At 45.4% G+C, this 12809-nt stretch overlaps 1 protein-coding gene across 4 annotated transcripts in view; it reads left to right on the top strand.

The window, feature by feature from the left end:
* Positions 1-12809, top strand: part of EEFSEC (eukaryotic elongation factor, selenocysteine-tRNA specific) — a 199124-nt gene that overhangs the window by 56704 nt on the left and 129611 nt on the right. For all 4 annotated transcript variants that reach the window (XM_075938811.2, XM_006120222.5, XM_025183148.3 and 1 more), the window contains exons 3-4: positions 7878-7974; positions 11456-11620. In XM_075938811.2, coding sequence (XP_075794926.2) covers positions 7878-7974; positions 11456-11620 — 262 coding nt within the window. The remainder of the gene's footprint in view (positions 1-7877; positions 7975-11455; positions 11621-12809) is intronic.

Below are 12809 nucleotides of genomic sequence, written 5' to 3'. Positions count from 1 at the left end.
CAGTTGAACAATCTAAAAAATCTTACTTTTTATCAGCTTCTCTGTTCTTTAGTCTGTTTCCTTTTGATCAGTACAGCGTATAGAGGTCACTAAAATGTAGTATCCTTTCTGTTTATAGTACAGAGACAAAAATCTGCAACTTGTGACTCTCCATAGTTGTTGATGGAGGGCAAATAAATATAAAACAGCTTACCATTTTTATTTCTTTTGGTTGGTGTACATACCTGTAATTTGGTCTGAGATTGCTTAAACTTTATAATCCCCAACATACCAAATACATATGAGTTTTTCTTAGCTGTACCTTTTTGCTAATAAAGTTCATTAATCAGATAAAATGATCATACTTAGATAGCTGTTGCATAAGTATTCAGATTTGTTACTTCTAACTGAAATGGTCGTCAGACTGCAAAAAATTAACAATTTAAACATAAAGGTTTAATTTTATCTGATAGTTTTCCTACAATTTTATTTACTTACTAGAAAGGTTGACCTACTGCACATCTCTTATCTTGAAACAGAAATGAAAATAATATTTCAATTTTTACATATTTCTTATCTGTGAAACAGTTCTCTTTGGGACAAAGAAGTTAAATTTGAGAGAGAAAAAATGATTTATAATAGTTTATCTTTGCAAACCGATCAAATGTTAACAAAATGACAAAATAAAAATTCATTTAATTTTGCTTGAATGGAGATCATTACTCCTGCATGACACTCAAGTCATAGGTTTGAGTTTCAGATAGGGATGCGAAAGGTTAACCAGTAATCATCACCCGTAAGGGTGATGCTTACAGGTTCTGATTAAGCGGGGTGGAGGGAAGGAGCTGGAGCAGCTCCCCACCCCTATTGTGAGAATATACAGGCAGTCCCCGACTTTCGCGGATCCGACTTATGTTGAATCTGCACTTACGAACGGGGCTTTCTCGCCCCGGAGGTCGAGGTGGCGGATTGCTGCCTGTGAGCTCCGGGGCAAGAAAGCCCCGTTCGTAAGCTGCTCCCGGTGCCCCTGGTCTGCTGGAGACCGTCCCCAGCAGACCAGGGGCACCAGGACTGAAGCTGCAGCAGCGGCGGGTTCCCGCGCTTCTGAGGCTTTGCCAGAGCAAAGCCTCAGAAGCGCGGGAACCCGCCGCTGCTGCGGCTTCGCTCCTGGTGCCCCTGGTCTGCTGGGGACCGTCTCCTCTGAGGCTTTGCCAGAGCAAAGCCTCAGAGGCGCGGCACCCCGCTGCGGCTCTGCTCCCCGTGTCCCTGGTCTGCTGGGGGGGGGGGGGGGGCGCAGCTAGTGTTGCCCCCCCCCAGCAGACCAGGCTTTTGTTGTGGACCCTGGGGCAGAGCAGCCCACTACTGGACCAACCCGGCAGCACCCCAGCTGCTCTGCCCCAGGTCCTGATTCAGCTGCTGCTGGTCAGTTTCAGCAGTGGCTGAATCAGGACGCCTGGGGCAGAGCAGCTGGGGTTGTGCTGGGTTGGTCTAGTAGCGCCAAGGAGCGAGGAGCGGTGCTACTGGAGCAACCCAGCAGCACCCCAGCTGCTCTGCCCCAGGCGTCCCCAAGTCAGCCGCTGCTGAAACTGACCAGCGCTGACTACAGGAAGCCCGAGGCAGAGTTGCTCTGCCCCAGGCTTCCTGGAATCAGCCGCTGATCAGTTTCAGCAGCAGCTGACTTGGGGACGCTTGTGGTTCTTAAGTTGAATCTGTATGTAAGTCAGAACTGGCGGTCAGTTTCAGCAGCGGCTGAATCTGGACGCCAGTTCCGACTTACATACAGATTCAACTTAAGAACAAACCTACAGTCCCTATCTTGTATGTAACCCGGGGACTGCCTGTACTGCAAATAGAGATAAAATTACTTTTCTAGTGAGCTATTGTAGGAGGGTCAACACTTAATTGTCTGTGGAGTTTGGTTGTGATCAACCTTGTAAAGGTTGATCAGAAAGCTAAAATGTATAAATATATTGCAAGGAAAGTAGTGTGTAGGTACTTCCCTACACCAAACTCACATAAACCTAGAGCCATGCAAATCCACAGATAATCACAAGTATCTGCATCTGTAGATGCAGATGCAGCTATCCATGGCTCATTTTTGTGGATGCAAATTTTGTGTGTAGAACCCTGCAAATTTGCAGATATCTGCGGATGTGGATGCAGTTAGTCATGGCATATTTCTGTGGATGTAAATGCTCTAGGCATTTTGAGAACGTGAGAAACGTCTCATCAGCCACCAATTTGCTTCCCAGCCCTCTTGGGGCTTTTGACTCACTTTTGTGCCATTTAAATGACAGTCCTTGCTGCACACTCCAGTATCTGCTCTGAGAAATCATGGATCCTAGACTTCTCTTTCATGGTGTGTTCAATGGACTTAGTACATCACACATTGCAGCAGAGCTACTTATGCACTTAGTGTCAGAGGAAGATGATGTGGATGTGAATGATGTGAGTGACAGGGACAGCAACGAAGTGACATTGCATTGGGCTGTCACAGAGCACAGTGTAGAGTAGAGCATCACTTTTGGGCTAGGAAACCAGCACTGAGTGGTGCGATCACATTGTCTTGCGGGCATGGGATGAAAAGCAGAACTTGAGGATGTGTAAAGCAACCTTCTTGGAGTTATGTGCTGAGCTGGTCCCTGAACTGTGGTGCAAGGACACCCAAATCAGAGCTGCTTGAAAGGTAGAGAAGCATGTTACGATTGCTTTGTGGAAGTTGGCAATTCCCAATTGCTACTCTTAAGTTGCAAATCAGTTTGGAGTAAAGAAATCTACCATTGATGCAGTACTTATACAGGTGGCAATAAATCACATTTTGCTGCGTAGGACTGTGACTCTGGGAAATGTGGATGACATTTGCTGGCTTTGCTGGGATGGGTTTTCCAGACTGTGGGGGGGCAATCAGTGTCACAGAATACCACAATTTAAAGAAATATTTCTCAGAGGTGCTTCAAATGTTTGTGGATCACTGTGGGCAGTTCACAAACATAAATGCGAGGTGGCCTGAAAAGGTGCATGATAAGGATGTGAAAGGTTAACCTGTTAAACCCTTAATGGATGATGCTTACTGGTTCCAGTTAACTGGTGGGGGCTGGAGCGGCTCCACGCCTGCTATAGATAAGGGCTGCTCCATCCCCAGTGGGTCACCCACTGCAGACAGGGGCCTTCTGCAGTCATCCAAAGCAGTCACTGACTGCAACATGCCTGGGCCTGCCATGGATAGGGCCAGGTTTAAGCAGCCCCTGTCTGCGGTGGGGGAGTGTTCCAGCCCAGCCTGGGTTGGGGAGGCTGTTTCAACCAAGCAGGGCTGGAGTGGCCTTCATGCCCCCTTTTAGTTAACCAGTTAAACATCATGTTTAACTGGTTAACTAATTAAATGGGATTTTACATCCCTAGCACATGATGCACACATCTTCAGGAACATTGGGCTATATAGAAAGCTGCAGGCTGGGACTTTCTTTCCGGACCAGAAAATTACAAAGGAGGATGTGGATCTCCCATAATGATCATAGGTGACATGGCCTACCCCTTACAGCCCTGGTTCATGAAGCCTTACACAGGGCACCTGGACAGCAGTAAGGAGCAGTTCAGCAACAGGCTAACCTGATGCCACCTGGCAGCTGAATGTGCTTTTGCTAGATTGAAAGGGAGATGGAGATATCTGTATGGCAGGCCGGAACATTTGGAGGATCATATCCCCAAGATGGTGGCTGTAAGCTGCTGTTTACATAATTTGTGTGAGAGTAAGGGTAAAGTGTTTGCCTGTGGGTAGAACACTGAAGGACAGTGCCTAAGCCACAATTCGAACAGCCAGACGCTTGTGCTGCCAGAGGAGCCCATAGGATGGCTATCAGTGTCAGAGAGGCTCTGAGGAACTACTTTAACAATGAGGAACACTAACATTTCTGTGTGTTGCTTCCCTGCTTCCTCAAACTGTTCATCCTGAGCAAGGCATATCCCATGAAACCAAACAATATTACAGGCTTCCACAGAGGCCAGAGTAGTTGGTGTGGATTGTGTCACACAGAATAAACTTATGGAAACCTGCATCACATTTGTCTTCATTAATCTCTTTCAATCACAGTCACACATGTAGTATGAATACTTGTTGGTAAGGAATGGTTAGGGTGATTGACAGCTGGTCATTAACGCAACCATGAGGTTTTCCAAAGTCACAGCTGCTGTGATGGAGAGTGGAGTGTGCTGGAAAAAAACCTTTGCCTAACTCTGAAAATGAGTTAATGGGCGTTGAGGCAGGGTTGCTGGATACATAATTCTGCATTTGTTGATAGGGTGGCCTTTGGTTCCGTTCACTATGCATCTTGAAAAGAAACTTCAATTTCTCAGTTTGGTCTTCCATGAGCTTTAGTATCGCTTCTCGGCCTTTTGGCTAAGATCATGTGCTCAATGGCTTCTGTTCTGACTTATCTCCCTGACTCTTCTTTCCCCCCTTTTCTCTGTTTGAAATGTTGAATGCTACAAAATATCCTTGACTAGATCCTCTGCTGTCCTCCAAGGTTTTTTTCTTAGCTGGCAGAGTCTGTCTGCAGAGGAACGTGTCTGTCTTCTTAAGGTCTGATCTGGAAAAGTAACCGTTAACTATAGAGTGACTGTACTGTTCCTGATAAAGATTGTAATGTTTCAAAAATATACATGTCTCTGAACAAAATTGGCCATTCTTCTTCTTACCCTACAGGCAAACACAGGTCTCTCCAGTCACTCTGATCACGGTGAATTTTAAAAGGAGGGATGGAATGTAGGGTATGGGGTCTCAAGAACTTACAGTTTGTGCTTGTGCAGCAGGTGTACATGGAAACAATTGGTAATAATCCTACATGGGTCCACAGGTTGTCATTACTTTGGCTGACTTATTCCTGCTGAAGGTTGATGGGCAAACCCAGGCTATACTACTGGATGCGAGTGGAGGGCACCCTGCTCCTTGTGCAGCCAACCTCTGTGCTGCAGTTGGAGGAATGGTTTGGGAGAGTGTCATACCACAGTGGTGGAGAAATGCCAGCCCTGCCATAGAGTCTCTGTGAGAAAATTGATAAGTACATCAGGCAAAGCTTCGACACCATCTCCCAGCAAGGTTCTGTTGATATCTGTTACATCAGTGTTCTTTTTGGAGATAACATTGATCCAGGCAGTGCTTAGCTAGCAGATAGAAACACAGCCTCCAGTGTCTCTGCACCACTGTCCCTCCCAAAAGGGTTTTTTGCAACAAAACTTTCCAGTGTAGACAAGCCCTAAGTTATTGGTTCTGTGAATGCTGTGGGTGGTAGGGTTACTAGGTAGACCCCCCCAAAATACTGGACACACTTGATTGTGTGGGTGGGGGGGGGGGAGAGACCGGCTGGGAGGGGTGTGGGGCTGGCCGGGAGGAAGGGGGGTGGGAGGCGGGGCTGGCGGGGGGGCGGTGTCAGGGGCCGCGGGGTTGGCCGGGAGGAAGGGGGGCATGAGGTGGGGCTGGCGGGGGGGAGGAACGGGAGCCACGGGGCTGGCCCGGATGAAGGGGGGGTGGGAAGCAGAGCTGGGGGAGGATCGGGGGCCAGGGGAGCTGGACGGGAGGAAGGGGGATGGGGGATGGTGGGGGTGTGCAGCCACTGGCCGCAATCGGAGTCCTACAGGCTGCGCCCCCGGCAGACACTCCCTCTAGTTGCTAGTAGAAGCCGGGCGTGGAAGTGGCTGTGGGTCACTCCCCTTGCCCGGCTTCTGCACACAACCAGAGGCTCCCAGCTGGGAGGCAGGGCCATGATCGGCGCTGGGAACCTCTGGTTGTGTCCATAAACTGGGTGGGGGGAGTGGCTGGGAGTCCTAGCCACTGCCCCCGCCCCACCCAGCTTTTGCATGTGACCACAGGGCTCCCAGCGCCAATCACGGCCCCACCCCCGCCAGGCTTCTGTCCAGAGCCCAGCTGGAAATTCAGAAAATACCAGACATTGCACATGTCCGGTATTTTTTGAATTTTTCTACCGGACAGAGGGCGCAAAAACTGGACGGTCCGGTAGAAAACCGGACACCTGGCAATGCTAGGGGTAGAGCCCCTGTATCAACAAGCAAATAGAAAGTGTGGTTGCCACTGTAGATTGGCAGTGCTGTAGACCCTGACAACAGCATATTACAACTCCTGCCACATGACTTCAGTGCAGTGGAGAAAGAGATTAGGGATAGTGGGAATAACTTTGTCAATAGTTGACCATTTTTCAGATTGACACCCAAAATCAATCAAAGCAAAACAGTTTCCACCAGAAAATCAAAGTGTGTGTGTGTGTGTGGTTTGTTTTTTTTTGTTTGTTTTTTGTTTTTTGATGTTTCGGTTTGGGTTTCTTGCTCAGACTAGCCTTTCTCTTTCTTTGGTGGAGACTAAGATGTCACTTACTTGTGGGGGAGTGAAGTAGGTCTAGTAGGGCCCCTTCTATCTGAATGTATTTCTAAAAGCAGCAAGTGACACTTCTAGATTATATTACATGGGACTATTGTGGAAGGAACGACGCACCTGGTTTAGCATTAATTTGTTTATTGCCCAAAATGTTTGGATAAAAATAATGGGATTTCCAAATCTTTATGACTGGAATTCTCAGAGCATATTTTCATTATCCTTTCTCCTTGAGAGCCTGAGTTATGTCTCATAAAAAGAGAAAATACCTTGTATACTGGATTAGTGTTTGATAACTTCTGCAGAGGAAACAGTTAGTGATCATTCTGTTTATCATTGAGCTGGTTCCTCCACACACACTCACTCCCCGCTCCCCTTCCCCCGTTCTTGCTTTTTGAGATGGGGAAAAAAGTCTGAAAGTTGAATTTTGGAGAGGAGGAGAGCAAAAGGGAACCTATTCACTCTGATTTTGTGGCTTGTCTCTGTTTTACAGTAATTGAGTATTTATGAGAATTGAACACTTACACTATGCAGAGGGTTTTTTCCTGCTATTCTGCTTTTATCATACTGGCCTATGTGACTGTGTGGGCATTGTTTTGGCTTTTAAAGAACTCTATTTGTAATCCTGGTCCTTACAGAAGTACGTTTTCATTTTCTTTCCTTTCAGAAATTAAAAAAGTCAAGATAAATTATTAGATGAGAGAAACCATTAGTTTGTATCTCACCAGAAGGTGGTATATTATAGATTCTGTGAGCAGTTAAAAAGACCTCCTTACGTTACAGGACCAAAGAGTAAAAATTTATTCCAAAGGAAGTCTTTAAACTCCAGGATTGAATGGGTGACATGGCAGTCTTTCTTAAGCTTTTCTCACTGGAGATGGGAAAACAAGGTGCCTGTTAAATAACTATCACCTTTTCTTTCTAGTATGCTTTGATCACCAGTAAAATAGTTAACAATGTTAACATTTACATTCTAAACTTAGGCTTCAGAGTTTGTATCCCTGGATATGAGTAGAGGCAAATCGCAACGCTATAGTTTCAGGGTGTCTATAGACTTTGTCAGAGATCACTACACTGTTTCACATCTGATTCACATTTTGAAGGTTGCCCTGGCAGTTGTGACATCTAGAGGATTGTTTTGTAAATGATTGTTTAAAATTTGCTACACAAGATGGGAATCCTCCAGGAAAACAGCTTACTAAGTTGATCACAAGATGGCTCAATTTGACCCTGGCTTAAATGTATAGACTTCTGAGGCAAACTGTAATCTTTTGTGTAGGGAAGTCAGACCAGAAACTACAGGAAAGCAAAATTAACAGTGTTAAAAGTTCAGTAATAATCTCAGTCACATATAGCACAGTATCAGAAGATGTCAATATTTTGTTATTGCAGAACTAGATAAATCAATATCCAAAGCCATTTCCTGATAAGGATTGTCGGATGTGGTTTTTTATTACCATCTACTTGTATGTGCAGGGGATTTGTGGTCTTATGGTGGGGCACTCTTTTTCTCTTTTAGGTTCCAAGGGTGTCCTATTATTGCTGTTGCAGCTAAGCCTGGTGGACCAGAAGCCCCAGAGACTGTGAATCCAATAGGTGTTTCTGAACTAATTGAGGTACATGTGATGAAAAAGGAAAACACTGTAAAATATGGCCCATTTCTTTAAGTTCTTTGGTGTTTCTGTAATAATATTTCATTCTAATGAATGTGAGATATTAATGTGTGGCATTTAAAGTACTTCTTTAGTAATGTGTTCTAATTGAATGGACAAGTCAAGGCTGCTTGACCCAAAAGTTGAATTGTTACATCAGATTTTTTTCAGGAACCCATTACCCTTGAGTGAAGAATTGGCATAAAGAACTAACATGCTTGGCCTCAGTGGCAATGAGAACCACGTACTAAGAAACTAGTACATGTTCAGTGGGGGAATATTTTTGTTATGACTAATTTTCTTGTAAAATTGCAGGGGGTTGTTACGAATAGTGAGCAAATTAAATTTTAAATATCAAAGCCCTGAGCAATATCTTTTTATAATTACAAAAACACCTATGTTTTAAAAATTCCTATTCAAGCTGTTAATTCAAGCACTCAAAAGCTAGGAAATTTGATTGGAGCAGCCCTGTCCAGGGAGGGCCCCCCGCAGGTCTGGAACGGCCCCTAGCCTGTGGTAGCTGGGGAACTGCTCTAGCACCCACCAGTTAACCTTAACCAGTGGGTGAGGCTTAATGGTTAAATATTCACATCCCTACTCCCAGATCTTCCAGTTTTAATCTCACTAGGTTCCTTGTCGTAATCTATTTTTCCCTCTCCCCACCCAAGCTCTTGTCTTCTCTGTGTTTGGTTCAGGTGGGTTTTTTTCTCCATGTTGCCTGGGGCTGGGGGCTAGTGGGGACATTATTAATAGTGCAGGAGAGACAGCTTCTTTTTCATTGTTCTGGTGCCTTCCTGCACCTTAGCTGGGAGTGGCAATTACAGTTGAGTCCAGCTTTGCTTCTGTAGGCCTAGGCTTGAGCATACTCATTTACTCTGTGGAGATGACAATACACAGTCCAGGCACATGTAGGAACTGTGAGAGGAAGAGGAATTTTAGCTGCTAAACTCTAAAATCTACTGAGCATTTGCAAACTGAGATGTTTTCAAAGGCTTATAATCGGAGCCCTACAAATCCCCAGATACCCACTTCATATCCAAAGGGATCCGCATCCACAGATGTGGATGTGGATATCCATGGCATATTTCTGCAGATACAGATGCCGATACAAAATTTTGTATTCACGCAGGGTTCTACTTATACTTTGACCAAATATGAATGGAATTTCATAAGGACAACAAAAGGCACATCCCTGGCATACAGACTAAGCCCTGCCAAGTCTAAAGTACTTGCTCTCAAATGGGGAGTGTTAAAACTTTTCAAAGAAAATGTTGCCAGGATTTTTAAATGTCAAAACAATGTAGTTTTTCCTAACCTAATTCTTGGAAATGGCTGAACCATTTTAGCTGAAACTTTCCAAAGAAATTCAACCTGAAGCCGACACCAAGCATAATATTTCAGCCCAAACCAGTTAATTTGAAAAATTATAAGCAAGTGAACACATCATATCTTAATGGGAAGTACTGGGCAACTTTCATAGGTGGTTCTACCACCCCTATCTACCATGAATTGGACTGTTAAGTTTCTAATGTTACTAGATTGTTATCATGTTGGAGTGTGTGGTATGCAATGCACTGTGCATATCTGGGTTCAAATACTGGCTAACAGTGAGTTTGATGTTAAATCCTTGCTGCTAGGACGCACCACTGGGTCAAAATAGCTGCATAGTTTAGTGCAAATTTCAGTTTCTGCCCCAGGGCATTCCAGTACTTTAAGAGCACACAAGTTCTGAGCAAATGCTGCCATTATTCCTCAATATTTCATTGTTGTTACTTTAGTTCTGGACATATTTCCCATTCTTCTACCAAAGTATCTAAGTCTTGACCTGCTGTTTCTGTCTTACGCTTTTTTATGGGCAGGCACTGACAATTGTACCAAATGCAAAGAGTATTTTTGCATTTTGCACAACTAGGGTATAGGATTGAGATGTGAACCAGTTCCCTAAACCTTTACTAGCCACACTAGTGCATATCTCAGTCGTTAAGGTTTTTTCATCTTGTGTTTTAACAAACATTTTGTTAGTAAAATGCAATGAAGTCCTATCGTTGGTAAGCTTGTCCCAAACTTAACGAAAATGGTGCTTGTGAGAGAGGGAGCTACAAAAATATCAACACGAAAATAGTTTATTCATCCAAGAAATGTTAACACAAATCCCAAGTCAGTCTGATTTAAAATTCTCTTGCCTTATTCCAATAAAATTTCTCTTACAGGATAGAGGCAAGGATGAGCTTTCTAAGGCATTTTAAGATTATATATACAGGCAGTCCCCGACTTACGCGGATCCGACATAAGTCGGATCCGCACTTACGAACGGGGCTTTCTCGCCCCGGAGCTCGCAGGCAGTGGTCAGCCACCTCGACCTCCGGGGCGAGAAAAGCTGCTCCCGGTGCTCCTGGTCTGCTGGGAACCGTCTCCAGCAGACTAGGGGCACCGGGAGCAAAGCAGCAGCCTCGGCGGGGTCCCGCGCTTCTGAGGCTTTGCCAGAGCAAAGCCTCAGAAGCGCGGGACCCCGCCGAGGCTGCGGATTTGCTCCCGGTGCCCCTGGTCTCCTGGGGACCGTCTCCAGCAGACCAGGGGCACTGGGAGCAAAGCCGCAGCGGCGGCGGGTCCCGTGCCAGAGCAAAGCCTCAGAGGCGAGGCACCCCGCCGCTGCGGCTTTGCTCCCCATGTCCCTGGTCTGCTGGGGGGGGGGGGGCGCAGCTAGTGCCGCCCCCCCCCCCCCAGCAGACCAGGCTTTTGTTGTGGACCCTGGGGCAGAGCAGCTGGGGCGCTGCCAGTTGGTCCCAGCTGCTCTGCCCCAGGCATCCCCAAGTCAGCCATTGCTGAAACTGACCAGCGCTGACTACAGGAAGCCCGAGGCACAGTTGCTCTGCCCCGGGCTTCCTGGAATCAGCGGCTTATCAGTTTCAGCAGCAGCTGACTTGGGGTTCTTAAGTTGAATCTGTATGTAAGTCAGAACTGGCAGTCAGTTTCAGCAGCGGCTGAATCTGGACGTCAGTTCTGACTTACATACAGATTCAACTTAAGAACAAACCTACAGTCCCTACCTTGTATGTAACCTGGGGATTGCCTGTACAGCAAACTCTCCTCCTTCAGGTCAGAGAACTGTAGTGGTAAATGCACTTTAAAGTGGCACTGGCATTTATTAAAAGAAGAGGTACAGGAGTTTTCATTCTCTTTTGCCACAGTGTTTCTGTTTAGTTTCACAGGAGTTTTATCTCCAGCAGAGTTTTGCTAACCAAGCTGAATGTACAGCACCAAATCTTTCTGTGGCAGAAAATCAATCCCCTCCTACTGCTGCTGAGTTTACATCTCCTCTGTACTGTGCAGTTTATTTGACATTGGTCTATTTCAAGCTTGTTGGGACTCCTGAAGTCAGTAAAACTACATCATGCCTGTCTTGACATTTCACTAAGACAGGGTATGTCTTTTGTCTCTCTTTCAGGTCCTGAAGTCTCAAGCTTACCTGCCAACAAGAGACCCCACGGGATCCTTCCTTATGGCCATCGACCACTGTTTCTCCATCAAGGGTCAAGGCACAGTGATGACGGGGACTGTTCTTTCTGGCTCTGTTAGCCTCGGTGATAATGTGGAGATTCCTGCCTTGAAGGTGAGTGTCTCTGTCCTCCACCCCCACGAGACAGACACACTCTCAACAAGGGCAGCATGTTTTTTCTTTCTGTTTCTTAATTTATCCTTTTATTTCTTAACTTCTTTATCTTCCTGTTATGCTGCTGCAGTCCAACCTAAGCAGGCAAGGATGGTAGGAACCCAGTCCTTTGGGATACAGTATAACTTGAAACATGGCATTATGCAAGGGCTAAAAGAATAGAATTTTAAAGGGAAATGGAAACCTAAAGGTGAGATTTGAAGAGAAGAGGCCCTGGAAAGAGAAATTTTAAACATGCTAGGCAGCCAAAAATAGTGAACCATCCACAACCCCTTTTTCTATATACTCCGCTTTACTGTCATGTGGAAGGGACAGAGAGGATGGCGGGATTAGTGCATTAAGCCTATACATTATCAAATGAACAAATTTGAATCTAATTTCCTAGATATGAAATGCCTAACAACTCAACAGTGTACCTTCCCTTCTTTGATTGAGGGCCTTGCATTCTAGACATTTGCTAGCATAGTGACCTGGGCTGTATACAAAGCTGAGTAGGTTTCCTGAAAAAATGAGGAAACTCGGAAAGTAAGAAAATTATATTGCATGTTCTCTGGATTTCATGAATGTCAGGATGCCTGAAAGGGTTACTGGGAGACTGCCTGGTTGCATTCTGCCATTTTACAGACTGGGTAGGAAGTCAAAAGGCCTTCCAAAAAAGCCCCTTTATACTTCTGTGATTTCTGTATAATCTCATCATTTTATGTTTTTTTTCCCTTGAAAATACATTATTCCTTAAAGGAGGTTTGGCACCCTTGATGAGTGTGATGGAGGAAGGTCAAATTCACAGGTGTTGGTTAGAATGTTCTGTCCCACGACTTGAGAAGCATTCTGCAGCTGCTGATTAAATTGGACCCTTCCAGTTGCACACTAACAACAATTTTCATTTGGCTGAAGAAAAGTGGATGATACTCCTTTTGTAGGTCATCTGCGTAACTTCTAGGTTAGAGGATGTCACTTCAGAAGGCCGATTTGGTGCTAACAACCACACCGACTGATCATATTGCTTCCTCAGCTCTCCTCAGGCATTCTGGTCCAGTCAGGGACTGGTCAAGGAGTTTGAAATTTTGTGGTATACCAGAGCACTGTTTTAAATGGCATCTTGCCTAAAAACTCTGCCAACAGAATTATG

This window comes from Pelodiscus sinensis, chromosome 11 (assembly GCF_052426305.1).
Source record: "Pelodiscus sinensis isolate ZL-2025 chromosome 11, ASM5242630v1, whole genome shotgun sequence".
Classification (NCBI taxonomy): domain Eukaryota; kingdom Metazoa; phylum Chordata; order Testudines; family Trionychidae; genus Pelodiscus; species Pelodiscus sinensis.
Note: the sequence above shows the minus strand (reverse complement) of the source record. Positions and strands in the feature narration are given on the sequence as shown.